At 28.5% G+C, this 26295-nt stretch overlaps 8 protein-coding genes across 8 annotated transcripts; 5 read left to right on the top strand and 3 right to left on the bottom strand.

The window, feature by feature from the left end:
• Positions 1-4597: 4597 nt before the first annotated feature.
• On the top strand, positions 4598-5323 carry GO595_010896 (Beige/BEACH domain containing protein; the record flags this gene model as incomplete). Its single annotated transcript, XM_067913626.1, has 1 exon — positions 4598-5323. One exon carries the CDS (start codon positions 4598-4600, stop codon positions 5321-5323), a length of 726 nt encoding a protein of 241 aa, XP_067769634.1.
• Positions 5324-5691: 368 nt separating this feature from the next.
• GO595_010895 (translation initiation factor 2 subunit 1) lies at positions 5692-6594 on the bottom strand (the record flags this gene model as incomplete). Its single annotated transcript, XM_067913625.1, has 1 exon — positions 5692-6594. The coding sequence occupies one exon, from the start codon at positions 6592-6594 to the stop codon at positions 5692-5694; it is 903 nt and encodes a 300-aa protein (XP_067769633.1).
• A 413-nt stretch (positions 6595-7007) lies between these two features.
• On the top strand, positions 7008-7787 carry GO595_010894 (uncharacterized protein; the record flags this gene model as incomplete). The annotated part of the gene is made up of 1 exon (XM_067913623.1): positions 7008-7787. The coding sequence occupies one exon, from the start codon at positions 7008-7010 to the stop codon at positions 7785-7787; it is 780 nt and encodes a 259-aa protein (XP_067769632.1).
• Positions 7788-14149: 6362 nt separating this feature from the next.
• On the bottom strand, positions 14150-15544 carry GO595_010893 (rasGAP-activating-like protein 1; the record flags this gene model as incomplete). Its single annotated transcript, XM_067913622.1, has 1 exon — positions 14150-15544. One exon carries the CDS (start codon positions 15542-15544, stop codon positions 14150-14152), a length of 1395 nt encoding a protein of 464 aa, XP_067769631.1.
• A 1063-nt stretch (positions 15545-16607) lies between these two features.
• GO595_010892 (uncharacterized protein) lies at positions 16608-19385 on the top strand (the record flags this gene model as incomplete). Its single annotated transcript, XM_067913621.1, has 1 exon — positions 16608-19385. One exon carries the CDS (start codon positions 16608-16610, stop codon positions 19383-19385), a length of 2778 nt encoding a protein of 925 aa, XP_067769630.1.
• Positions 19386-19584: 199 nt separating this feature from the next.
• GO595_010891 (tRNA-dihydrouridine(16/17) synthase [NAD(P)(+)]-like) lies at positions 19585-20544 on the top strand (the record flags this gene model as incomplete). The annotated part of the gene is made up of 1 exon (XM_067913620.1): positions 19585-20544. The coding sequence occupies one exon, from the start codon at positions 19585-19587 to the stop codon at positions 20542-20544; it is 960 nt and encodes a 319-aa protein (XP_067769629.1).
• Positions 20545-22887: 2343 nt separating this feature from the next.
• On the bottom strand, positions 22888-23907 carry GO595_010890 (exosome complex component RRP45; the record flags this gene model as incomplete). Its single annotated transcript, XM_067913619.1, has 1 exon — positions 22888-23907. One exon carries the CDS (start codon positions 23905-23907, stop codon positions 22888-22890), a length of 1020 nt encoding a protein of 339 aa, XP_067769628.1.
• Positions 23908-24611: 704 nt separating this feature from the next.
• Positions 24612-26234, top strand: GO595_010889 (Serine/threonine-protein kinase 4; the record flags this gene model as incomplete). Its single annotated transcript, XM_067913618.1, has 1 exon — positions 24612-26234. The coding sequence occupies one exon, from the start codon at positions 24612-24614 to the stop codon at positions 26232-26234; it is 1623 nt and encodes a 540-aa protein (XP_067769627.1).
• Positions 26235-26295: the final 61 nt, after the last annotated feature.

Raw genomic sequence — 26295 nt, 5'->3', positions numbered from 1 at the left:
TAATTTCCTTTTCGATGTTTTTTATGATGAAATTAGACGAAATTCCGTTTTCGAATGTTATGATATTGCATTATCAATACAATCGAATGAAAAAGAAGCTCATGATGCATTAATTAACATCATTAAAAACGTAACAGTTTTCATTAAAAAACTTTTAAATGAAAAATCCGATTTTTCATTAAACTTCTTCGAAATGATTTCGAATAAAGTTTCGGATTATCCAAATGATATAATTATTCAAATGAATTCGAATTTAGAAACATTTAAAACTTGTGCACAAATTCCAATTATTTTACCGAATTTGTTTTCTAAATGTATTCAATTATTTACAAAAATGTTAAAATCTTCCGAAATGTTATTTAATATTTTAACGAAAAGAGATTCATTATATATCGAAGAACTTAAAAATGCTTGTATATTACATAAGGAAGGAATTGATACTGTCGATTGTTTATTTGATTTTTTGTTATGCTCTGATAATAAAAACCAAACTTATTCATTAATTAAAAATAGAATAGCAATCGATTTAATATTAAAAAGAGCTGAAGGTGCAAATGATGAAAAAGAAATATTAGAGAAAATTAGTTTAGTTTTGTTTTATAGTTTAGAAAACATTTATGCATTTGAGTCTGCTGATGTCATTGAGTTTATAATGAGGCGATTAACTAAAGTTAAAGATTTGAAATTAATAAATTCATTTTTGGAATTATATCAATTAATTGCAAGTTCGTCATTTACTAATAAAACATTTTATACTACAATTAATTTACTGAAATCTCCTGAATTTAGATATCCACATATTTTATTCGAAACTTTAAATCGTGTGTTAACTAATTCTTCTCATGAACATGGCCCTTCTTCTTATTTTTATTTTAGTGGTAATGAAACTGGTATTTTCGGTCCTAAAATTGATTTAGGAGATTCATTTTCATTTGTAACTTCATTTAGAATTGATAATTTTGTTTCCACTTCGAAAAATCCACTTGTTGGATTTAAACAAGATAAAGGAACATATTTAGTTTTCTTTTTTGATGACCAACAAATTAAAGCACAAATTTCTGATACTAAAACTACACAAAATTATGAATTTAAATATATTTTTGCACCTAAAAAATGGTATTCACTTATTATAATTGTAGATCAAAAAAGTGTTTCATTATATGTAAATGGTGAACAAATCGAAAAATTCTCAAATGCTATATCATTTTCATTAAATAAATCCGAGATATCGATCTGTTCATTTGATAAAAATTATTTATCAGCGAATATTGCAACGACATTTATATTAAATTGTATTGATTTTAATATGATAAGTCAAATGATATCAGATAAAATACCAATGCAATTAAAGCCATATATTTTATGTAATTATATACCTAAAATTGCTAAACATGATTCATGTATATATGTTACACCTGAAATTCGTTCAGTACCATTAAAAGGGAAACCTATACCTTATGCTACAAGTGCTTCATTAGTATTATCATCACCCGCATCAGTACCAATACTTTTTCCTCTTTTCACACGATTATTTGGATGTGAACAATGTAAAGATACACAAACGGAATGTTTAAATTGTGGATCATTAAGTACAAAAGATGGAATACATTATATATTATTAATATTAGATATGTTTATAGAATTATATGAAATATCGAATTCTTTTGGCTCTTTATTGTTAAATATTCAAGCATTTAAATTATTAAATTATATACTTTCGAATCTGAGAAAAGATTATTTCGATACTAATGTTATACATAAACTATTAAATATGTATAGTAAGTTTTCGAAAGATGAAGAACTTTCAAAACAAATGACTGAATCGATTTGGTTAAATCTTGAATTAATTACTAATTTTGATGAAGATATTCAAATGGATTATTTTCTAACTTTAAGTGAAGCATTTTCGATTAATAAAGAAGGCTTTCTAAAATCTAATTCAATCGAAGCGACTGTTTATATGATATTAGTACATAAATGGCCTTCGAAAACACAAATTTTAGCTTCGCAATTTTTGTCGATTTTATTATCTGAATCTATGACTTATACTTTAGCTATGTCATTCATAGCGATTTCTTATTATATGGAAAATCCACAAGTTTTAGATTTAATTATATCGATTTTTTTGAATTTAATTAATCAGAAAAATCAAAATCTACTTAAAAATTTGGAAATATTTAATTTTTATTTCCCATTTATACCATTTTTCTCGATTCCTTATTGTGATGTACAATGGAAATCATTACAATGTATAATGAGAATTTGTAATAAGACAATAATCAAAAACGCAGTTATTTTAGCTGTTATTAGTTTTGTTCCTGGCGAAAATGAACGAAAATTTGCGGAATATATTCAACATTTATTTATTTCACATGATAAAGTTGTTGATAGTTCATATCTTCCATTATATATTAAGGTCATTGATGATGAGAAATTTGATAATTTTTTACAAAAAGATTTAACTGAAATTAAACAATTGGATTATTGGTATTATTGGTTATTTTTAAAGAAAGTTATACCGGTTGAAATATTTGCAAATTTAATCAAAAATGAAAAGGAAATTTTGGATATCTTTGATTTCCTTGATGTTTATTCATGTGAGAAAAACATTGATTTAACTGATTATAAAAAAGAACTTTTAATTAAATTATTACAAAAGAATAAATTAACAAAAGAAATTTTAATGGTTTCATTACATTTTATTTTTGGTTCTACAATTAAACCTATTAAAAATGATGAAGTTAAATATTTACAAAAGAATTTAAATTTATTTTCATCGAATTCATTAACACGAAAATATTTTAATTTAAGAGTTGAAAATAATGAATTAAAAGATTTCGATTTAATTATGTTATTATGTAATGCATTTAGTTCTAAACAATGTGATTTCGAAGTATCATTAACAGATACATATACTATACATTCATATGTAATCTTTGCATATCTTTCACATATAATTGAGAAGTTTCATCCCGAAATTCAAATGAGTGTTTTATTTAATGACTTTTTAACTAATTGTGGTATTCATACTGCATATCAAATATCATCAATATTAAACTCTAAAACGTCTGAATTTAATAAATATTTAAATGTATTTAATGATGATATGGATTCGAATGAATATCAAATCTTTTTATTCGAAGAACAATTTTCGAATTATTTTAATAAATTAAATCCATTCACTTCTAAGTTTAGGAATTATATTTATCAAAGTTTAAGTGTTTTAGATAAAATAGATGTAATTAAAGATGTGAATAATTCACATGAATTATGTTTTAAGATAAATCAAGCCGAGTTTTCTTTATTAGAAAACTTATATAATGGTTTTATATCATCACAACAATTACAAATTAATACCGAAAAAGCACAAAACATTCGAATATATAATAACTTCATTCGAACATTAGAAATAGGATGTAGTCCATGGTCAATTAAATCGAACACAATTATTCATTATAAAATGTCGAATTATATTACTCAAAAAGGTAAACGAATTTTACTTTCGATCAAAAATGAATCACAAAATAATATAAATAATGAAAAAGCAGTTCAAATTAATCCATTGAAAAATAATAATTCACAAGTTAAGCGTTATCCTGTTAAAAGGATTTCTAAAACGAAAATATTTAAAGGTCAAATCATTGCATATGAAAATAGTTTAATGTTTTATAGCTCCACTGAAAATGGTATTAACCAAATATCATTATCGTATAGTCGAATTATATTTATATTTAAGAGAACTTATCATAAAGAACCTTCAATCGAAATATTCACATTTCAAAATAAAAGTTTTTATTTCATTTTCGACGATAATAAAAACCTTAATAACTTACTTAAATATCTAGAAAAACAATTCAAAAATTTGGTCGTCCGGAAATCTAAAAAATATAATTTCTTCATCGAAATGAGAAATATTAATAACTCAGTGATCCAAAAACTTACGCCATCAGAACTATTCAAGAAAAGTTCAATATGTAACAGATGGCAAAATTGTAAAATTTCAAATTATGAATTTATTTATTATATTAATATCATTTTCGGGCGTACTTTTAATGACCTTGATCAATATCCTATATTTCCAATATTATCTAAAAATGTTAAATCTTCTGATTTTACTCAACAAATTACTTTTCCAAATCATAAATTAATTTGTGTAACGTTCAACAGAATCGAACCGTTCGCTACACAATTTTCACAACTTTACAGTAAAGAAGACACGAACGTTAAAATTGGGGTGCCCGAATTATATACCTTACCACAAATATTTAAAAATGAAAATAATTTCGATTTTACGAAAGATATGGAATTACCTGATTGGGCTGAGAGTAATTTTCATTATAGTTCATATTGTTTGCGTAGTTTGGAAAGTAAGATTACATCAAAGAATTTACGGAAATGGATTGAAAACGCTTTTAATAATTTATCTATTGATCAAAAGCATCGAAAGTTTAAGAAGGAATTTATTCCACAAACTTATTTTGTGAATAAAATCATCGAAATTCAAAAACAATTTGCACATTGCGAAAACAAACTTTTAATTGATACACGTACAACAACGCCAAAAGAAATCATTATTCCTGAATCAATCTCTGGTAAAATGTTGTGCGCATCAAAAAATTTCGATTTGATCGTCTTCGGCACAAAATTTGATAACTATATTTCAATTTTCAATATAGAAACACAAAAAGTGACACAGTTTACACATGAAATTTCTTTCATTAATTGTGCTACGATTATAGGTGGATTATACTTATTAACTGGTGGTGGTGATTCTTCTGTTAGAGTATTAAAACTTCCTTCTTTAAGAGTATTACATATCTCAAGTTTTCATACAGAACCAATTACTTATGTTACTGGTAATGCTGAAGTAGGTCTTGTTGTGTCACTCGACAGAAACTTTATTCTTACATTAGAAAATTTGCATAATGGTAAACTAATTCGATCAATTCAAATGGAGGAGTCAAAAAGTGCGCCGTTTATTGAAGTGTTTAAGTCGGGGTGCCTCGCGTACGTTAAGCCCGATCAAGATATTTCAAAGGTTTACGTTTATGATCAAAGAGGTGAAAAAATTAATGAATTTGAAGTTAAAGGTAAAGTTGTTAGAACAGATAAAATGCAACTTCAATTTTCTGTTGATGTGCTCGCATTAGGTATTGAAGAATCTAAAACTATCGTTTTATATGATGTTTTAACATGTAAAGTAATTCAAACAATTGAAGATGTAATCCCTGAACAATTTTGTACCATTAATAGTCTGCAAAGTGTTTTGGCAATTTCAGGAAGTATTGGAAGTTACTTCTTCATCGAAATGCCAAAAGAATAACACATTATCATGATAAAAAATAAATTTCTATCCATAAATAAATAAACAAATATAGTTTAATTCCAATTATTCTAAAAGTCCATGTACTTCATTTATATGAAATTCACTACAAAAAGAGCTCGTTTAAATTTTATAAAAAATAAATTAATTAAAAAAAAATTCAATTTTGACAAATTTCAGATTTGGATCAATTTTATATATAAATATTCTATGCATAATAACATATTAATGTTCATTAAATAAGACCATTAAAGATTCTGAAGTTTCGAAAAAATAATTTGAAAAAAGTGACACTACTGACACATACAAATTTGATGCTAACGGTTTTCAAACAAAAAGTTCTATCGTTCACTTAAATAATTCTTATTTTATTCATCAATTTGATTAATATTTGTTTCGTCCTGATCGTTCTCATAGATCTTCTGCAACTTGGCATACTCAGATTGGTTGATTGCCTTGGGCTCTTCTTTGATAGCGAAGTGCCCTTTGACTTCTTCGATCTTTTCTTTGATCCTTTCGAGAACTTTTCGAATTGTTTCAACGCCTTCTTCGTAATTGAAAACTGTTAACGAAGCGGCATAAAGAGGTGGAGCAATGACAGAGAGCTGCAAGTTGCTCTTTTCAGTGTCAACAATATCATATCCAGCTGAAAGTGCTTTACGAAGTTCATCGACTCCCCCAGATGTAAGTACTTCTGCTTCAAAGAGTGAATGAATACGAACTTCCTTTGGAGTGAACATCTTCTGAACTTGTTCTTTAAGTAATTTTTTGTATACATCTAAAATGTCAAGATCATCAATTATGGCTGGATTGTGATATGACTTCTGAAGAGCAGTGTATGCATTACCATACTTTGTATGAAGTGGATATGCAATACGTTGGACAAGATCTTGGAATGACATTTCAGTATGTTGCTTAGCTAAATGGGAAATTAAGCTCATAAGATTCTTATAATCAGCATAGCGTTTTTCGGCTGCTTGTTTTTCTTCTTCTTTTAATCCTTGACGTGATAAATCCATTGTTGCAGAACCCATATCGACTTTAATTACAAGAGCAACATCAATTTTTCCAACCTTAACATTCTTTGGAATTTTGCGTGTTTTACGTGTTGTATATTGACCAAGAGGAATCATACCTTCTTTTGAAGCATACTCTAAAAGCTCAACCCAAATACCCATTTCATCAACACGTGTAAGTTGGACTGTAACAGCTTCGTTTTCTTCTGGATACTCGTTTGGGTACCATGGAACTGAATGAATATCGATTGACATTAAATGACCAACGCTAACCGTTGTCCATTCAATTTTTGTGTGCTATTCTAGCCAGAGTAAATCAATCAAAAAGTGTAATTGATTAATTTTGTTCTCAAGGAAATTAAAAAATAGAACTAAAAATCTTACTTATAAATATGTTAAATATGTTTTTCTTATAATAAAATACATTATTGAACTTATCATTTTCTTTTTAGAGAATAAAGTTAATTATTTCGTTTAATTTTAAAAAATATGTATTTTTATTGACAATAAGTTAAAATTCCTTAAAACCAATTTGTTTTTGCAATGAATAGGCTCTGTACCTTATATGATAATAAATTTAGATTCGGATAAAATTTGTGTTTTGATTAAAGTCATTTTTTGTTTGGGGCGCCCCACAATATTTAGTAAGTTAAAAGTTTAAAAATAGAATGTCTCAAGAACTTCGGAATCTTGTTGACTCATTCATTGAGTTTACTCAAGCAGAACAAAGAGTTGCTTCTTATTTCGTTGTTCAAAATCATAATAATCTTGAAAATGCAATTAATGATTTCTTCAATCATCCTGGATTGCGGGTCCCATCAGACTTTCGTGATCCTTTAGCTGGCGCTAACACTACTGCGCCATCACCACCACCACCACCACCTCCACCTCCACCTCCTCCTGAACTTACTGCACCTACACCAGCTCCACATCTCCCACCTCCTCCACCACCTCCTTCACCAGAGACTCCTGAAAATCCTGACTTACAAGATTTACTTTCTATTTTCATGAATGTTACACAAGCTGTACAAAGTACCGCCAGGTATTTCCTAGAACGAAACCAAGGCAATGTAGAGCGCGCAATTTCAGATTTTCTTGATCATCCAAATTTCCAAATTCCTACTAGCTCAGAGACAAGTACATCTGCACCTCACCCAGAACCAGTGGAACAACGCCGTCAAGATGTTAAGTTCACTGATAATAAAAAGAAGATAAAGTTCGAACCAATCAAACCATCTATTTCACAGTCTGAAATTGATCTTTTAGAGTTTGAAGTGTTCAAAAACGGAGTTCTCTTTGATGGAAATTTCAAGAGAAAAGAGGACTTTGACTATGACGAGATGATGAAAAATTTGCAAAATGGCATTATCCCAACTGAATTTATTGGAGAGCGAGAAAACATTGATGTTGTTTTGCTGAATAGTCTGGACAAGGAGTATTTCAGTTAAAATCTGTCTAGTTCAAAATTTTTAATTATGTTGAATTTTTTAAAATTTTTTACTAACCTAATAAACACCTCCGTAACTTTTCTCTTTTATTGAGGTTGATTAGATTTAATTACAAAGTCAAATTTCCTTTTTCTCACTCGTTGCGATATAGCCGATAGAAAATTCAAATCAAAAACCGTTTTCGATTCAGAATATTTCGTATCGTTAAGTAAAAAAAATTTTTATTTACTAAAAACATTTTTATTACAAATATCATTATAGGTTTAATTTAGCTCGTCTTGATTTCACTTTTGCTACATGTTTTAACCTGGCAATTTCTCTCTTAAGCATTTCGTTTCTTGAAATATTATAACTTCTTTTGATGAAATTTCTTTTTGCAAATTTGAGTATTTGCTTGCAATTGCTTTATTTCGTAATTTATTTCTTTTTCATCTTTTTCGTTTATATGTTTAGTTGAAATGAATATTTGTTCTTTTATGTTTATTTCTTTTAATTCGTTTATTTGTTTATAATATTATAAGAATCTTTGTTTGATTTAATCGATTTTTCACACTCATTTAATTTGTTTAATGCTTCTTCATTTCGAGTTTTTAATGGTTCTATTGTTTTTTGATGCTTTTGCTTTTCTTGTTTGATTTGTTTTTCATATTGTTTTTTAAGAATTACTATATTTTCTTTAATAGAATTTATCTTTAAAAGATGACTTTCCTCAAGTTCCTCAAATGCTTCTACACACTCTGCTAATTTGGAATTGTTGAGATTTTTAAGGCGATTTTCATTTTCGGTTTTTATTATTTCTTCAAGTTGCTTTTAGATGCAATAAACTTAATTGTACCTGCTGTTGTTCTTGAATATTCTTTAATTATAAATGATGATTAGTTTTAATATTTGAAATATAAAGACGATCTCTTCTCAGCTTCAATACTATACGTTTTTTACAATTTCAACATTCATTTTTCTTTCGATTTCGTTAATTTTATTTTGAATGTTTATAACATCTCTACAAATTAATGCATAATAAGTTTTAAGCCTTGCAATTTCATCTTCTGCAAGATTTATGTTTTGATTTACCGTGTTTTTAATTTGTTCTCTTAAAAAGAATGTTAGTATTCATAGCACAAAGATAATTAGGTTTTCAAAAAATTATGAATGTTTGAAATGGATTTTTGATCAAACGTATTAACACGAAATTAATACTAGTCGAAATCTTGTATTTTATTTTTTAATATGTGGGGATATTAAAAACAATTAAAAAACATAAAATCACTCATTTGATTCCAATATTGGAATAACTAATATGCTTATTTATGTATAAAAATCAACATAAAAATTATACAGTCAACTTATAATATTATAAATTGTCAGAATATTATAAGAATGATTTTTATTCATTTCGTTCCTTTTTTAACTTATAAGTTCAGAGTTTATTGAATATATTAATTCGATTAATAGAATAAAAACGAAATATAGATGCATATTTTAGAAATTTATCATTATTCCCAGACACCACATAGCAAAGTAGACTGATATGAGTAATGTTGAAGCTGAAATTGGTAATTTAAAAGAAGAAATAAGGTCATTAAAAATTATAATTCAAGAAATTCAAGCAAAAATCGAAAGATTGGAAAAAACCAAAATACATGAGGAAAAGGAATACACATGGAGCAAACCTTTCGGAGCCCAACCCAACAAACAAAAGGCAGATTTGCCTCTAAATTATTCACAAATAATAAAGTTGGCAGTTCTTGGAGTTTTAATTTCAAACAGCAATCACCAATGCCTGGTCGTCCTTCCTTGTCTGCAAGCACAGGATTCTCGGGGTTTGGTACTTCTTTTCATGATACTTCTGGTCTTGGACTGGGTCTTTTTGGTTCTTTTGGTTTTGGACAACAAGTTCGCAAGCGCTATCGAGCACCGTAACAAGGGACAAATGGGAGAACAGATTTCTCCAATCTCAAAGGAAGAAGCCATTGAAATGCAAAGAAAGAATTTCCTAAAGAAATCGATTTTTTAAATATTAACACACAATTTTTCGTAGAATTAACAGATATATGGAGAAATGAAATGTGAAATGAAGATATAATTTTTGTGAATTTTGGAATATTTTCATGGGAAATATACATTTTATATGAGTTGTTTGAAATAACTTTTTTTGATGTTTGTTTCTTTTTGGAAGATCTATCCAATGGATATGCTTGAGTGAAACAATTAATTATCATAATAACAAGAAATGATTGAAAAATACAATTTCCATCATATTTTTTAGCATGAAGATATTAGCTTGGGAGTAAATTTGAATTGTTGCAGTTGTTGAGCTAATTTGTACGCGCAAGCTTACTCTCTAAATTATAAATTATTTGAAAAAAAATGTTGATTTTTAGAAATTTAAAAAAAAAAAATAAAAAAATAAAAATCATTTTTTTTCAAACTTTATATCATTTTAATTTTTAGATATTAATAATTATATTCAAAGAATTTTGGCTATAATATACATAATAGGATAAAAATATGACAAAATATATTTTTTTGAGATTTATCCAAAAGAAGTCTTAATCAAAAGTTCCATCAAAATAATATTAAATTATATTATTAATTTGTAATTAAAAAAAAAATTGTTTCTCTTTAACATAATGAAAACTAAAATAATATTTATTAATACGCAAAATTTTTTAAGATTTCGTTGACTTTTTATTTGTATTTCTGATTTCTACTATTGGAATTGGTGTATCAGAGAGAGGAAGATGTTTCGGAAACCATTTCTTTAAGTTTGTGTAATATATTTTTAAAGTTTTCACACGTTTTGTCTCTTTGAAGTATATCATCACAGGTTTCAACGATTCCATTTTCGGAACAGCGATTTTACAAAAGTCTTTGTTATCATTAAACTCAATAATCAAATAACTTGTGTAACGTTTCGGAAACTTTATTCCGATTAATTCTTGTCTTTCATTAAACACATATGAATGACATTGAAGTTCTCCATTAAATGCCGAAGTATATGAAGAACTTTGTAACAATTCTCCACGAAAAGGTTTTGGCACAGAATAAACATTAGTAATGCTATTTGTCAATATATTAGTATTAGATATTATATATTGACCTTTAAATTGGATACTTTTAATACTAATTTTTTTACCAAAAATTTTCATTGGAATAATTCGACCGTTAAAATTAAGATTGACTGCTTTACCCGGCGGTTCGATTGAAAAAGTGGAAATCCCATCAATTTCGATTTTTAAAGGAAAATCACAAAAAATTATAAATTGCGAAATTTCAGTTTCATATTCCAATATTATAGAAAACTTTAATATTGTTACGTCAACTTTATATTTAATCAAATGGTTATCATTTAAAAATATTTTTTCTGGAAGAACATTATTTTTACCGATTGGTAATTCATACATTAAAAACATATTTGGGAAGTTACAAATATTCGAAAAATTATTATTTCTTTTCATATAAAAATCGATATTTTCCAAATGTTTTTTAATGAAAGGGTATTTCTCATCGATAATTTGACTTTTCAACGTCAATAAATTTGATAATTTTTCCAAATTTGATTTCATTTGTATATCACAATTTTTACAAATTCTTTTATTATTCGAGAAACAATTTAAACAAAAATATTTTGAACAAATTACACAATTAAAACAATGACTTTTCACTTTACATTTTTCACACACACATTTTTTTGATAAAATTTCATTGGAACGAATCAAAAATATATTGTTAATGTTAACACAATTCGGAGGTAAGTTCCTCATTATCATAGTTTTCTCTAAGTCAAAGAAAGATCCATTATTTAAAAGTCTTTTGTATTCCCATTTAAACAAGTTCTCTATTGAATATTCTTCATTATATTGTATTAAACTTGGTTCTATTTGATTACTATATTTAAATGAAATTGATTTTTGTATTTTGTTTGTTGTTGTCGATGTTCCATATATATAAATTCCACTTAATGATATTTGTTCTTTATGAAAAGGTACAAATGAAAATGATATAAATCGAATCGGTTCATAACTAAACACATCGAAGTTCGGTCGATAAAAGTTATTATTCGTAGTGTCGAACTCTAAATGTAACATGTTTTTATCATCCGTTGTTTGTGGTATTGATACATTTTCAATAATTGGAAACATTCGATTTAACCATAGACCTCCATAGATATTAACACTAATTGCGTAGACATTATCGAATATTATTTCACGGAGAAATGAAACTTCCGATAAAAATATTATTATTTGATTCGAATTTCCATTTAATACAAATTGTTTTTGTGAATTTGGATTTAATATTTCTTTGTTAATGTTATTTGAGATAATAAATGATTTAATTGATTGTGAAACACTATAAAACAAATTATATTTTATCGAGATTAAACTTGTTATTAATTCTAGTACATTATTTACAGGAGTTGTGTTCACATGAAATGTTCGTTTATGTAAAATAGTAAATAACTTTCGAATATATTTGTCATTTATTTTAATCGTCGAAAAATCAGAAAAATTATGTAAATAATAACTATAAAATATTAATACATTCTGAATGACTTCTTCTGGAATTTTCTCAATATCATTAACACTTCGAATATCTGTGTCATTATTAATAAGTTTTAATACAATTCGTAATAAATATAAAAAAGTTAAAATAATTTCATTTTCGAATTTGGTTCCAAAAGTAAATCGAAAAATTCCTTTTTGCTTCTTCTTTAATTTTATGTTTTCTTCATACGTATATTGATTATATCCATATGAATTCATATCAGATGCTATTGAACCATAAAAAGATTCAATAATTTGTTCGGTTTGATATGAATTTTCCCAATTAATTTGTATTAATTTTGTGCTTTTGGAATGTGGTATTAAGTCACATAATGTATGATATATAATGTCATTGGAAGTCTGTTTTGAAGGTAATAAATTTAAAAAAATTATTTCCTCTATTTCATAATTTGTTATTATTTGTTGAATGTAATCATTGGTATATTTGGAATAACCGTTGGGAACGTTTGTGGGCTTAACGTTCGTTTTATATGTGAATGGAAAATCTCCAAGAAGAAAAGTGTGTTGAAGAACATGACATTTATGATCATCACGAAGCACAAAAATATCAATTTGTGATTCGTTGGATGTGCTTAATGTTTCATTAAGTTCATGTTCATCATGCTTAGTTGGGAAATTATGATACCCAATCAATAATAAACTAATAGAAAGACTTGGAAATGTTTTGAAATATGGAGTGCCTTGGAAAAGTGATATACAAACATTTGGTATTTGAAGATTATCAAATGGTTTTTTTAATTGCGAATTCCAACATGTTTTATTTTTGAAAATAAAATGTGAAGAATCAATTGTAGGTGAAAAAAAATGGGTTTTATTAAATGGAAATTGAAGAATTTTTTCTTCTGGCATGTAATTATTTATTGGTATTTTGGTATTAATTCGTACTGTTTCGAAGGAAAAAATTGACATAAATTGATGCTGATCAAATGCTTTAAATATGACTTGCGATTCTTTGACAAGAAATAAATATGTTGATTTAAGTGAAAAAAGATAACCGAAAATGTATTGAGCTTCAACAACCTCTGTAACAGTTTGATTATTTGTGATAAAATTTATGGCTTGTTTATGTGTTGGAAAAACATCAATTCCAGGAATACCAGAAAAATATAATGTATTATATATTGGATCAATAGAAATTATATAAGCTTCATTGTGGGATGCAGTGGACACAATAATAAAACTTTGTCCTGGCTTGATTGTGAGAAATGTTACTCTTGGGTTGTTGTTACTCATTGATATATAAAGTATTTAATTTTAAATAAACGTCTTCATCAAACACAACATCTTCAAATGTAAAAAAATCGCTTCAAATGTTTTTTCAAAAAATTTTTAATGTGCTAAGGCTTACTTTTTAAAGGCAATAACATTTTTAGATATCAATAATAATGGTAATATTTCTTCTTTGGATGCTGATATAATATCTGTTAAAAAAAATTAAATTCTTGAAACCAATCAAATATTTTTCGCATGCTAAATGTTTAGTAGAAAGCGCCAACTACATGGAGAAAATGAATTAATGAACTAAAATTTTTTGAATATGGATCAAAATGGTAGTCAAATGAAACCATTTCTCCTAGAAACAACACCAATTAGCATACAAAATAAATTCAAATGTCAACATAAATTTATGAAATGTACAATCAAAATATTAACAATTGAAGATTGACACAAGAAATCTAAAATATATTTTTATTAAAGGAAAAATATTATTTGCAAAATTGATATTTGTATGTGTTAAAAATCAAAAATCAAAAATCAAAAATCAAAAATGTTCTTTACTTTATTTTATATTTAAATTCAGTCGTAGCTTCTTGACTTTGTGTATAAATCGTTTTGGTACAATGCATTTACTGCTTCGAACACGAACAACGGTGCTACGAAACCATTTTTCTTTACCTTTTGCAACAATTTATCTGAGCATTCCTTAATGAATGCTCTAAACTCTTGAATTGCCTCAACAACTTCGTCAAACGGCAAATTTACATTTTCCGTTTCACCTGACATTTCCTCGCTATCGTTCACAAAAGTGATCCTCTCCAAAAAGTGAACCATCTTCGGAATGTTCCTCTCAATTATCGGTGTCAGAATTTGTCTATCGCCGACTTTTGTGTAATTTGTTTCCAATGTAGAAACAGACAAAATCACTTTCGAAAACGCTACTGATTTCCGAAATGATGTTTGATCGATTTGACCATTTACTATCCAAGCTTCAGGAGCATTAAAGCTTGGAACAATAAATCGTAAGAAAAATAAACCAATCACTGCTTTGTGATTGAGGTTTATATCCCCAAAATGTGTTTCACAAAGAATTCGAAGATATTTTAGAAAACGACGAATGACTAATGGAATATATTGAAGTGATTCGTTCGTTTTCACCCAAAAATAATTTAATAATTCTTCGATTTGTGGAAGGTCTTCTTCTTTGGGATGATCAAAATCAAACAATGGATGTCGGACAATTTCTTCTTTGACTGGATTGATTGCATTATTGATAAATTCAGTTAGTTCCGATTTGAAAAAGGTTATAATCGTTTGGGTGAAGGCATTGTTTTGGCGATATATTTCGTTTGGTGTCGATGCAAAATAAATTATTTCATAATATGCAAATTCTTTAAATAGGCGAAGACGCTGCCCATGTCGTAAGTATAACTTAAAGAGTTTGTCAGTAAGCGATTTGGAGTTTTCTGACTCAAGAATACAATCAAATAATGGAATGCTGAAATTGAGATCATGAGTAAGAAGCATTTGTTCATAAGATTCAACAAATGGTTCGCAAATTGGTTGTTCTATTGGTACAGAGTTGAATGAGTAACATATAAGTTGAGGTGATAATGGAATATCAGATGATATATTTGACAAATAAGATGACCAAAGTTTGACATCTTTGGTAGCGAACTCTGAAATTTCACCTGATTGAGATTCAAGAGTGATTCCTTTGCTGGAAATCTTGCAATTATCAGTAAAACTATAATGTTCAGGTGAATCAGAATCAGGAGATTCATATATTAAAATTTCGGAGGGCCGTAAGGAATTGGCAAAAAACGTGGAATTCTTCTTTTTGAGTTGAGCAATAAATGGAATATGATTATTATTGTATATCATTTCGGGCGTTAGATATTCTAATACTTTGTTCCAAAGAAGACTTCGCGTGGTTTGCTCGGAATATATATTTGTAAACCTTAATAATGACATAAAATGATATAAAATATGATTCAATAAATAATTTTGATCTGGATTAGCCTTATTTATAACCATATCCAAACTAATCCATGAGCATGTTGAATCACTGTTAATTAAGTCTTGTGGAATGATTTTATGAAAATATGGTGTTAATGTTTGAACTTGGGGTAATACTTTTTTAGGAGCTGCTAGATAAATAGGTTTGTCTTTATGCTTTTGAAATATTTCAAAAAGGACATAAGGAACATCAGTAATTGGATATTCATATGATGAAAAATCTAAAGAATTTTCGTCTGGCGGTGATATATTAGGTACCTCCCTTGTTGTATATTCTTCCTGCCCCTTAAATTTAAATATTGTTTGGAAAAGAAATGGGAGCTTTTGTTCCATTTTTATTCTGATTATTTACAGAAAATTCAAACCGTTATAATGTTTCAATTTTTCACTTTTCTTAGAACTTTGATTACAATTTTGTGTTGATAGTACTTTTTGTATTGAAGTTGTGTAACGATTTAAGACGTGTGGTCATAAATGTACCTTCTTTATGCTCAGAAATTGCGATTTGAAAACGTAACTATTTTTTTGTAATCTTTGCACCAATTCACAATTTTGTTTCTTGTGGCTTCGCATATTTTTCTGAGAAATTAATCTCAAATTTGTTAACAGAAAATATTGAAAATAAGCCTCGCAGTACCATGAGAATATCAAAATGGATAAATTAATAATATCATTTTACAATAATAAGAGAATGATTTGAATTTAATTTTAATTGATGAACAATTGTCCAAATTTTTCACTTTTAAATATGAATATAACAAGAATATTATCCTTAGAAAATAGTAATCATTAAATACTTAAAGTACTTTAAATATTTTTATATTGATTAACAAACGTTGATCAACAATATCATATCTAATCAAAAGATAACATTGTAATTAATGAGCACAGTAACTAACAGATTATTAAAGGAAGCCAAAGCCATATATATACATGGGGAGATCTGAAAATATAGCCAACCAATTATTAAACGTTCTCTTTCGGGGTTATCCGAAATTCCACATGACCAAAGCAGGAAATGCAAACAAGAAATTTTCCACTACAAGAAATAATTAATGCCATAGGAATCATGAGCCATGGTGGAAGTGCAACTGATTGTGAAAACGCCAACAAAATAATCATGGAATGGGCAAATTCTTCATATTCACTAATTCAATCTCTTCAAATTGTTTCAGAATGTAATGATGAAACGATTGTTTTAGGTGCCTGCAGTGTAGCTCTTAAATGTATTATTGAATCATGGACACAATGTCAACCTAATATCAGAAAGAACATTCGTGATACTTTATGTGGCAGATTACTTGGATTTGAATGTTCTCCTGTAACAAAAAGTAAGATCATTGAATTAATTGTTGCAATAGCACTTAAAGATTGGCCTGAAGAATGGCCTGATTGCCTTGACTCATTTATTAATTCTGCGGCAACTTCACCAGAACTTTGTGTTCTTGATTTCAAAATCCTTGCTCAACTTATTACACAGATTCATGAAACAGATACCATTACAAATCAACGTCGAAAGCAACTAATTGAAGAGTTTAACAAGAACACATCCAACTTATTAGGCATGACCAACTGGGCAATAGGTAATATTGACTTCAATCTTGTTGGACTTGATATGATCACCTGCATCAAAGCATTATGTTTAACATCGCCCAAAGAACTATTAATTATACCAGGATTTGTACCCACTTTGTTTAATACCTTTGTATTAAATGAACTTACAAGTAATGTTGCAATTGATGCTGCCATAAATTTGTTTATTAATCGACCAGATTCACATGAAATTGTCAAAGAGCTTCTTGACCAGATCATAGAAATTGCGTCTAATATCATAGAAAATGGATATCCTCCATCGTTTCCATTTTTCCTTATTCAATTCATCACTGAATATGGAGTTTCCATTGAAGAGATGTGTTATGGCGAAGAAGATAATATTGATGAAGAACTTATTAATTGGACACTTACGATTTATCGAGTTATATTACAAAACCCACCAACTGAAACACATTGCGAAGAGTTTTGGCATTTATGGCGAAGTATTTTATATCGATATTTTCGTGCATCCAAATCAAAGAATCAATTTGATGCATTACAGCCATGTTTATTACTATATAAAAACTTAATTCCTGAAATAAGGGAATCACTTTATACAAGTTTTACATCTGCTGGCGAAGGAGGAAAACTGAAATCAATTAATTGTCAAGCTTGTTGGATATTTCTAACTGCTATAGATAAGAGAGGAATGATTGAATTCTTATTATCCATTCAACAAATAACACCTTCTTTATGTTATGCATTCGGACTTTTAGATGCATGTCTAAATAATCAAGAAGAACACGAATTACTTTTAGGAATACTTCCGAAACTTTTTCAGTACCAACAGAATTCAAAGTCAATTGAATTCGGAGTTTCACTTTTGTATGCGCTATCGCATTCGATACGATTTTTGAATCAAGAAATACAGTTTCTGACGGTTTTCGGCAGTTGTTTGTATCATTTCTTAGAAAGTGAAGATTTAACAGTCCGTTCATCATCTGTAAATGCATTATATTATGTATCAATTCGACAACCATTACTTTTATGTAAAGAACCTGAACCAATATTTGGTATGTTAACAGGTAAATTACCAGAATGGATTGTCAAGTTTGATGTTAAACATTCGATAAAACTCGCGAAAGTTATTGTAAATGTAGGCTCAGCACAAATCAATGATTATAATTCAGCGGAAGTTTATAATTCATTAACGCATATAATATTACAAATGACACAATCAGGTAACATTCAACTTGTAGTAAATGCATTACAAATAATGAATGAGATCACCAAAATCAAGTTAAATCGAAAAGAAATTGTCTTTTCACAATTTGTCGATATAATAATTCCATTATTACAAACAATTTTAGTTAATAGCGAAGCGTATTTTTCACAATTAACAGAGACAATGACTTCAGTCATAAACACATTTGAATTTGAAGTCATTAAACAAATCATTGATCAATTTGTAGGTTTGTTATTACAACAGCCTCAATTTAAAGAAGTATCATTAATAATATTTTCAAGGCTACGTAAATATTTTGTTCAAATGGAAGTGTTTTATCAAATGATACAAGATCAATTTGTTCAACCATTATTACCTAATTTAGCACAAACACGTGTTGAAGTATATCCAATATTAAAGTTCTCACGTGCATTTAATCGTAGGCCAGAAACAGTTGGAATATTATTAGAAATTTCAGCATATTTCATTACTGATGAAAGATTAAACGTCGCTAAAGAATCATCGAAAATGTTACGCACATTGATTTTAGATTATTATGAAGCACAAAACATTAACGAAATAGTAAACTGTAGGATGCAAATAATGCAAGCAATATTCACTGCTTTGACGGATACATTCCATACGCCGATTTTTAATTCATTGGCAAAGGCATTAAACGCATTCTTTAAAACAATTACAAGTTCTACTTATCCGCCTCAACAATTCGATAACGACGTTGTAACGTTATTAAAGAATTTAACAAATGATATGAATATGCTACGTAACTTCTCCGGTTATTTGAGGTTTAACGTGTTGGACTTCAAGCAGTTCGCACAAGGACTAAGGGACTTTCTGATTGCTGTGAAATGCGCTTCGAATTCAGATAAGTACTTGTTCAAGCAGGAAATCAAAATGGATAATTTGACAGAGGAATTGATGAGCATTGTGTCGGCGGAAGAAAGAGACGCAATAAAGGCTGAGGAAATAGAAGCGCTGCCAGATTTGGCTCAGCTGGCATTACAAGTTGCTAAGTTTTAAGCCGTTTATGATATGTTTTATTTTAAATAAATTTTAAAATGTTTTTATATATGACAATGAATTTAATTATTTTTTTTAATTTTAATTTTGTTTTGGTTTTATTTTACGTATAACACATAGAACTTTACGAACAGTGAAAAGAACTTTACGAACAACGAAAAGAACATGCGAAAAGTGACAATGCAAATTCGGCCGTGGAATGGAAACAAAAACACATGCACAGAAAGCATGGGATTTTTGGAAGCAGTTCGGAGAAAAACCTATCTGCTTAGCTCCAATGGCTGAAGTTAATGATTTGGCTTTTCGTATTTTATGTAGAAATCATGGATTAAAAGTTTGTTATACTGGAATGATAAATGCTTACCAATGGAATCAAGGACATCGTTACCAAAGTAGAGTATTTAATACATGCGAAATCGATCATCCATTGATCGCACAAATTTCAGGATCAAATATAGATTCAATTGTAACTGCAGCTATTGACTTATCCAAGTACTGTGATGCAATTGATATAAATCTTGGATGTACTCAACACATTGCCAAGCGTGGAGGTTATGGATATTTTATGGTCGATACAGAAGAAAAGCGAAATAATTCGTTGCATTTATTTACTCGTCTTTCATCAGAGGTTTCTGTTCCCATCACAGCTAAAATCAGAATCTTTTCTACAGAAGATAATCAACCAGATTCAAATCTCACAATTCAATATGCGAAACAACTTCAAGAATGTGGAGTCTCTGTTATCGAGATACATGGGAGGTTCCAACAACGAGATAAAAAAGCAGAAGTTCTTACAAATATCATTAAAGATGTTGTCCAATCGCTTGATATTCCTGTGATTGCAAACGGAGGTATTTGTTCACTCGAAGACGCTGAAAAAATGTTTTCAGAGACAGGAGCAGCTGGCGTTATGGTCGGACAAGCGCTTCTTTCCGATCCGACAAAATTCGATCCAAACGGTCAAAAACCGCTGAAGGAATTTTCGATCGAATATCTCGAAATCGCAAAGAAATACCCTGAAATTGGTTTCTTCTACCTTAGGAAGCATTTCTATAATTTCTTTGCAGAAATTATTAAGAAAAATCCTGGTATCGAAAAGGAAATTGGCGAAGCAGAAACATATGAACAGTTATTGAACTTCGCAAATAAATACTCTTAATAAATAAAATATTTTGTGTGTTAATTGTTTTGGAAAATATTATATTTAAATTATTTATGTTAGCATCTAGAGGAGGTTATATAAAAATAGTTAAATTACTTATTGATCAAAAAGGAATTGATATTAATGTTAAGGATGATATTAATATTAAAGATATTTATTAATTTTATTCAAAGATTATTTTAATGATATGCTATTTTAAAATAATATTTGGAAATTGTTTAAATTATTTAGAACGGCACTTATGTAGCATCTGAAAAAGGTCATACAGAAATAGTTAAATTACTTATTGATCAAAAAGGAATTGATATTAATGTTAAGGATGATATTAATATTAAAGATATTTATTAATTTTATTCAAAGATTATTTTAATAATATGCTATTTTAAAATATTTAAAACATCACTTAATTATACAAAAAATATTGAAATTGTTGATTTGTTCTCTATAAAAGAAAAATGTCAGAAACAATAAATGGTTTGCTTATTTTTTATCGGAACTCATTATAATAGAATTTTTTTATTCAAAACTATATTTTATTTTTATGAAACATTTAAATGTGGGTACTTTCGTGAAATGAATGTATTTTTTCATTATAGATTGTGAATTTGAATAGGTGAATGAAAATGAAACACTTTTGGTAGGTATTAACATTTCAGATTTTAAATTTGTTATTAATGATGGAATATTTGGATTCTCTGGAATTAAAAATGTTTTTATTTCTCCTACATTTTCTGCAAAGTCAACTGCTGATATATGAAGATATATATTTGTTTCTGTGAATGGAATAATATTATTTGTTGTATTATGCGTTAATTTATTCATTGATACATTTTCATTTGAAGAAAATGTGTAAATATAATAATTTATACCTGTGAATACTGAAACTTAAATTTCTTCTGAAGTAATATTTTCTATATCATTTGAAATAGATAATGCCATAACTTTATACATAAAATTAGATCCAATATCCTCTGTAATAATCTAATGTCAATTAATGATTCCTGTAATAATCTTTATAAATAACGACAACATCTAAAGTTCACTTGGCCAACCCCGAAGAAGAAATACTTTTTGAATGATATAATTAAAAAAATTTGTTTATTATTTTGAAAGATCAATTGAATTGTTAACATGGGAGATTTGGAAAAATAAAATTGTTCGCGAACTTATGAATTCTAACACTAACGGTCTAAATGCAAAGCCGAACGTTTAAACGTTTATGTCCACATACGAATATTTCTCTTTCATATTAACCTAATCGAGAAATTTCACCATGCCTAAATTTGAAACAACTTAATATCAAAATATCAACCTTGAAATTAAACGTGAATTAATAAGAACAAATTATTAATATTTCATTATAAAGTAAGGAAAGCAATAACATAATACCCATTGGGTTTTAAGGTGAGCCATACACTTGCTTTATCCAACAGTACTAAAGATGAGTTCAACATAAATTTAATATGGAACAAAAAGAAATACTTAGTAAAGAAATAAAATTATTATTATGAGAGTTTTACTTTGATGAAAAACATTTATTCGCTTTTAAGCGTTATTCCGAATGACGGGAGTCGCTTATAAATAGATATGAATTTTGTGAAAAGAAGAACATAGCCAATGATCTGCATTAAAGAGGCCATGGTGTATATTGCGTTTTCTAATTGATCGGAATTCAAAAGTATAAGAAAACCGGAGATGTAATTAATTGGTCCAATAAAATCCCAAACAAAATCAACTGTTTGAACATCAAGTTTCGCCTTCTCCATATGCGAGTCAATAATATAGAAATAAATAGATAACAAAACATAAGTAATAATAGCAAATAAAGAATGATACTTTTGGCTACCAGCAAGATTGACCGTTGATAATGCAATTAGTGATGCAAAAGAAAGAAAGGCTATTACATTTCTTATAAACCTTGTAATTTTGATTGAAAATGATTTATCGCACTTATTGTTTTTAAATCGAATCATAAGGATTTTATCAATAATAATGAATAATGGTATTGTCAACCAAGAAGTGATATTGATTGCAACAGAATATATCCTACTTTCAGGTAAAATTGTTGTAGCTTCAGAAATCAAAGGGAAGCGTTGAATATCATGAGAAAGTATATATAACAATATACATAATAGAGAAGCAGAAATTGGTAATAATGCGACAATATAGAAAAATAACCCAAATCTATAAATTGAACTTTCTTTTTTCATATTTTGGTCAGCAGTTTTAAACGGTTTCCCATCACATCACAAATTCACTTTTTGAATATATTTTGATCGTATACAAACGGTTATGATTGAATCCTTAACAATTGTAATTTATTTATTAAAACATTAATACTTAAGACCTTAAGGAAGAAAGAAGCCAATTTTCTTTTGTATTATTTTCGCTTTCTGAAGCTGTTGGTTCGCTTTCATTTTCTTCATCAAAGAAGTCCAGCACAAATTCACTTTTCAGATCTCCTTTCCAAATCTCGAACTCATTTGTTTTTGTTGCTTTCTTAGACACCTTTATTTCTGTTTTATGTGGTTCATATCCTAAGAAATCAGATTCGTTTCCAACTGAAAACAAGTGTGGTTTGAAAGAATTGACTGCATCATTAGTTATAGCTGCCCAAGTTTTTGCTACTTCCATTGCTATATTTCGCGCATCTTCAATATTTTGTGGCATATGTGAATCAAGAAATATTTGTTGTAACCATTCGTCAAACACAAAAAGTGAAAAACCGTCGCATGAGTGAAGTTCAACAAGCGTTGGGTCGACAAGAATCTTTCCCTTAAAGAAGCCGACAGTTACGCACACTGGCTTAATTATAAAAGCGATTTTATGTGTACGGCGTTGTGATGGCCTGTAAAGAAGTCCAGATGATGTATCAAATGAGGGAAATCGAAGTTGACTCAGTGAAATGTAACAAGCAATAACAGAAGCATCTAGTAACCCTCCATCATCATCGCCAATAAATATTTGTGTGGTAATGCGCCAAACTTTTTCTCCTGGTTTCATGCAGAGAGCTGATTCTTCAAAAATATTAGAGCTTCGCCAAATGTATTGAAAGTATGTTTGAAATGTTTTAGTTGTGGTATTAGGAAATATATTAGGATTGGAGGATTGGAAACAAACAGAAAAAAATCCTTTGTTGGGATTATTTTCATTTGGAACAACAATTTTTGCTGTAGACATTGCTGTGATCATGGTATTCCCTAGTTTTACGCATACAGATCCAGGTTTATCTGAATCAATAATTTCAAGTTTACGTGGAGCTTCAAAACCACGGCAATCATGACGTACACCTAATTTAAGAGCTTCCAAGTTTGTTTGAAATTCATTTGAAGAAACTTGGAGAGCTTTTTGGAACAACATTCTTAGAAACAAAAACCGTCAGTAAAACTGTCAAAACATAAACGGTCACATCCCCTCTGTTTTTGCCACGCATTTAACTTTTTGAGAAACTATAGAAATATTTTTCAATCATTTATAATTCAAAAATATCTTCAAGTGAACTTTTTACTTTATTCAACAAAAGCTTTTTTTTTAAATTTTGTTAAAACTTTATAAATTTCTTCTTTAGTCAAATTTTCCATCCAAGATTAATCTTTTCCCAAATGATTTTGCTTTTTTTCTGTCCTTTTTTTTATTTCGTAAATGCTTGTCTTCAAAATCACCAAGAATTTTCTAATGAAATTTCATTATAATTTTTCAAATCCAAAAGGATTTGTTAATCACAAAAATTTAAAAGAATTTCATCAAATAAATACACTGTAATAAAACCAGATGTAAGATAATTTCTTGTGTAACTTCAAAATGTTTTGGCATTTTTTTTAATTAAATCTTTTTAAGATCAGAATTAAAACAGGAGTTTCAAATTCAAATTAGATGTGGAGAAAAATTAATTTTTCATTGAAGTTACGGTTTTTCACCCTGTTTAATTTATCCGGGCAAGACCGTTTAGAGATTTCACCTTTTAACAATTTGATTGAAAAAGTCACCACATTTTCAAAACGAGCGCAAAATTATGGGAAATTTCATTGTAAAACTTGTAAAAAACCGTCACCAAAACCAACAAAATGGAAAAAGAAACAAAAATATTAAAAAAAGAAGATTACCAAATAATCGAGCAAATTGGTGAAGGATCATATGGTAAAGTTTTTAAGGGTATTGATAAGCATACAAAAGAAATCGTAGCGATTAAGGTCATTGAATTAGAAACAGACTGGCTCCCTTTATTAGCCGAGATTAATATGGTTATAGATCTTCACCATGACTCCATTGTAAATTATTATGGTTGGTTCTTTGAAGAAGGAAAATTATGGCTCATAATGGAGTACTGCGATGGAGGATCATTATCAGATATTATGAACATTATCGATAGTGGACTCAATGAACTACAGCTTTCTGCCATATGCCGAGGTGTTTTGGAATCATTAGTTTATATCCATTCTAAAAATAGAATTCACAGAGACATCAAAGCAGGCAATATCCTTATAACATCAGCTGGAAAAGTTAAGCTTTGTGATTTTGGTGTATCTGCCCAACTTAGTGATTTAAATTCCAAAACAGGTACTGTTATTGGATCCCCTTTTTGGATGGCACCAGAAGTTATAACAGGTGTAGGGCACGACACAAAAGCAGATATATGGTCATTTGGAATTACTGCTCTTGAATTGTATTCTCGTTACCCACCTTTATTTGATATTGGTGTTCTTCCTGCAATGATGCAAATTCCTCGTAATGATCCACCTCAAGCACCACCACATTCATCCCATGCATTTAGAGAGTTCATTTCAAGGATAATGAAAAAAGATCCACAACTCCGTCCTACAGCATCCGAACTTCTTAATGATCCATTCATCCATAACTCTGATGGGAGGTATGTTCAAATTGTCCAAGATCTTGTTCAATTATTCAAAGATCGGAACGCAAATCAAAAAGAACTGCACTTTTCGAATAAAGTATTGGATCCTAATAAGGATAACTCAACACTTGCATCTGCTCAACGAGAAACGCTTGTTGTACGCACCACACAAGGATATATTCCACCTGTACATGTTTCTTCATGTGATGATGATAATGGCCAATATGAAGAAGATGAGTATGAATACGAAGATGAAGATGAAAACGAAGAAGAAGAATACACAGGAACATTTGTTGTGAATCAAGATCAATTAAAGACAATACTATATAATGATGGTACATTCATAGCAAATGATTCTGGAACTTTTGTTGAGAATCTTGGCACTTTTGTTGTAAACAACAGTTTCAATGAAACAGGAACTATGGTTATCGAAAACAATGAAGAAAACAAGAAAAATGGAAATGGACTTAGTGGATGGAAGTTGAATTTTGATGACGGTAAAAGCAAAGATAATCAAAAACAGAAAAGGCATTTCCAAAATTTCAGAGATCAATATTTAATATATTTATTAAAGAACTTAAAAGAATTAGCATTAAATGAATTAAAAGAGGATAAAAATGAAGAATTAGTTAAAGCTAATTATGAAGAAGTAAGAACTGCAATTGTTGATGAATTAATAAAAAGAGGAAAGAAAATCAAAAATGATTTCGGAAGTTTGGATTCGCCTAATGAAGAATTGGAAATTAAAGAAGAAAAAGAAGAAAAGAAAGTGGAAATGAATGTCAAACAAAGAAAACATGAAAAGGAACAGAAAAAGAATTGTCAAATATATTAGTTGAATAATTATTCACTGTAAAAAGCCATGCCATTATCGTAATAATTATGTTTTGTATTAA

The sequence above is a fragment of the Histomonas meleagridis genome (assembly GCF_020186115.1).
Source record: "Histomonas meleagridis strain 2922-C6/04-10x chromosome Unknown scaffold_61, whole genome shotgun sequence".
Lineage (NCBI taxonomy): Eukaryota > Parabasalia > Tritrichomonadida > Dientamoebidae > Histomonas > Histomonas meleagridis.
The sequence above is the reverse complement of the archived record's forward strand: the minus strand, read 5'-3'. Positions and strand labels throughout refer to the sequence as shown.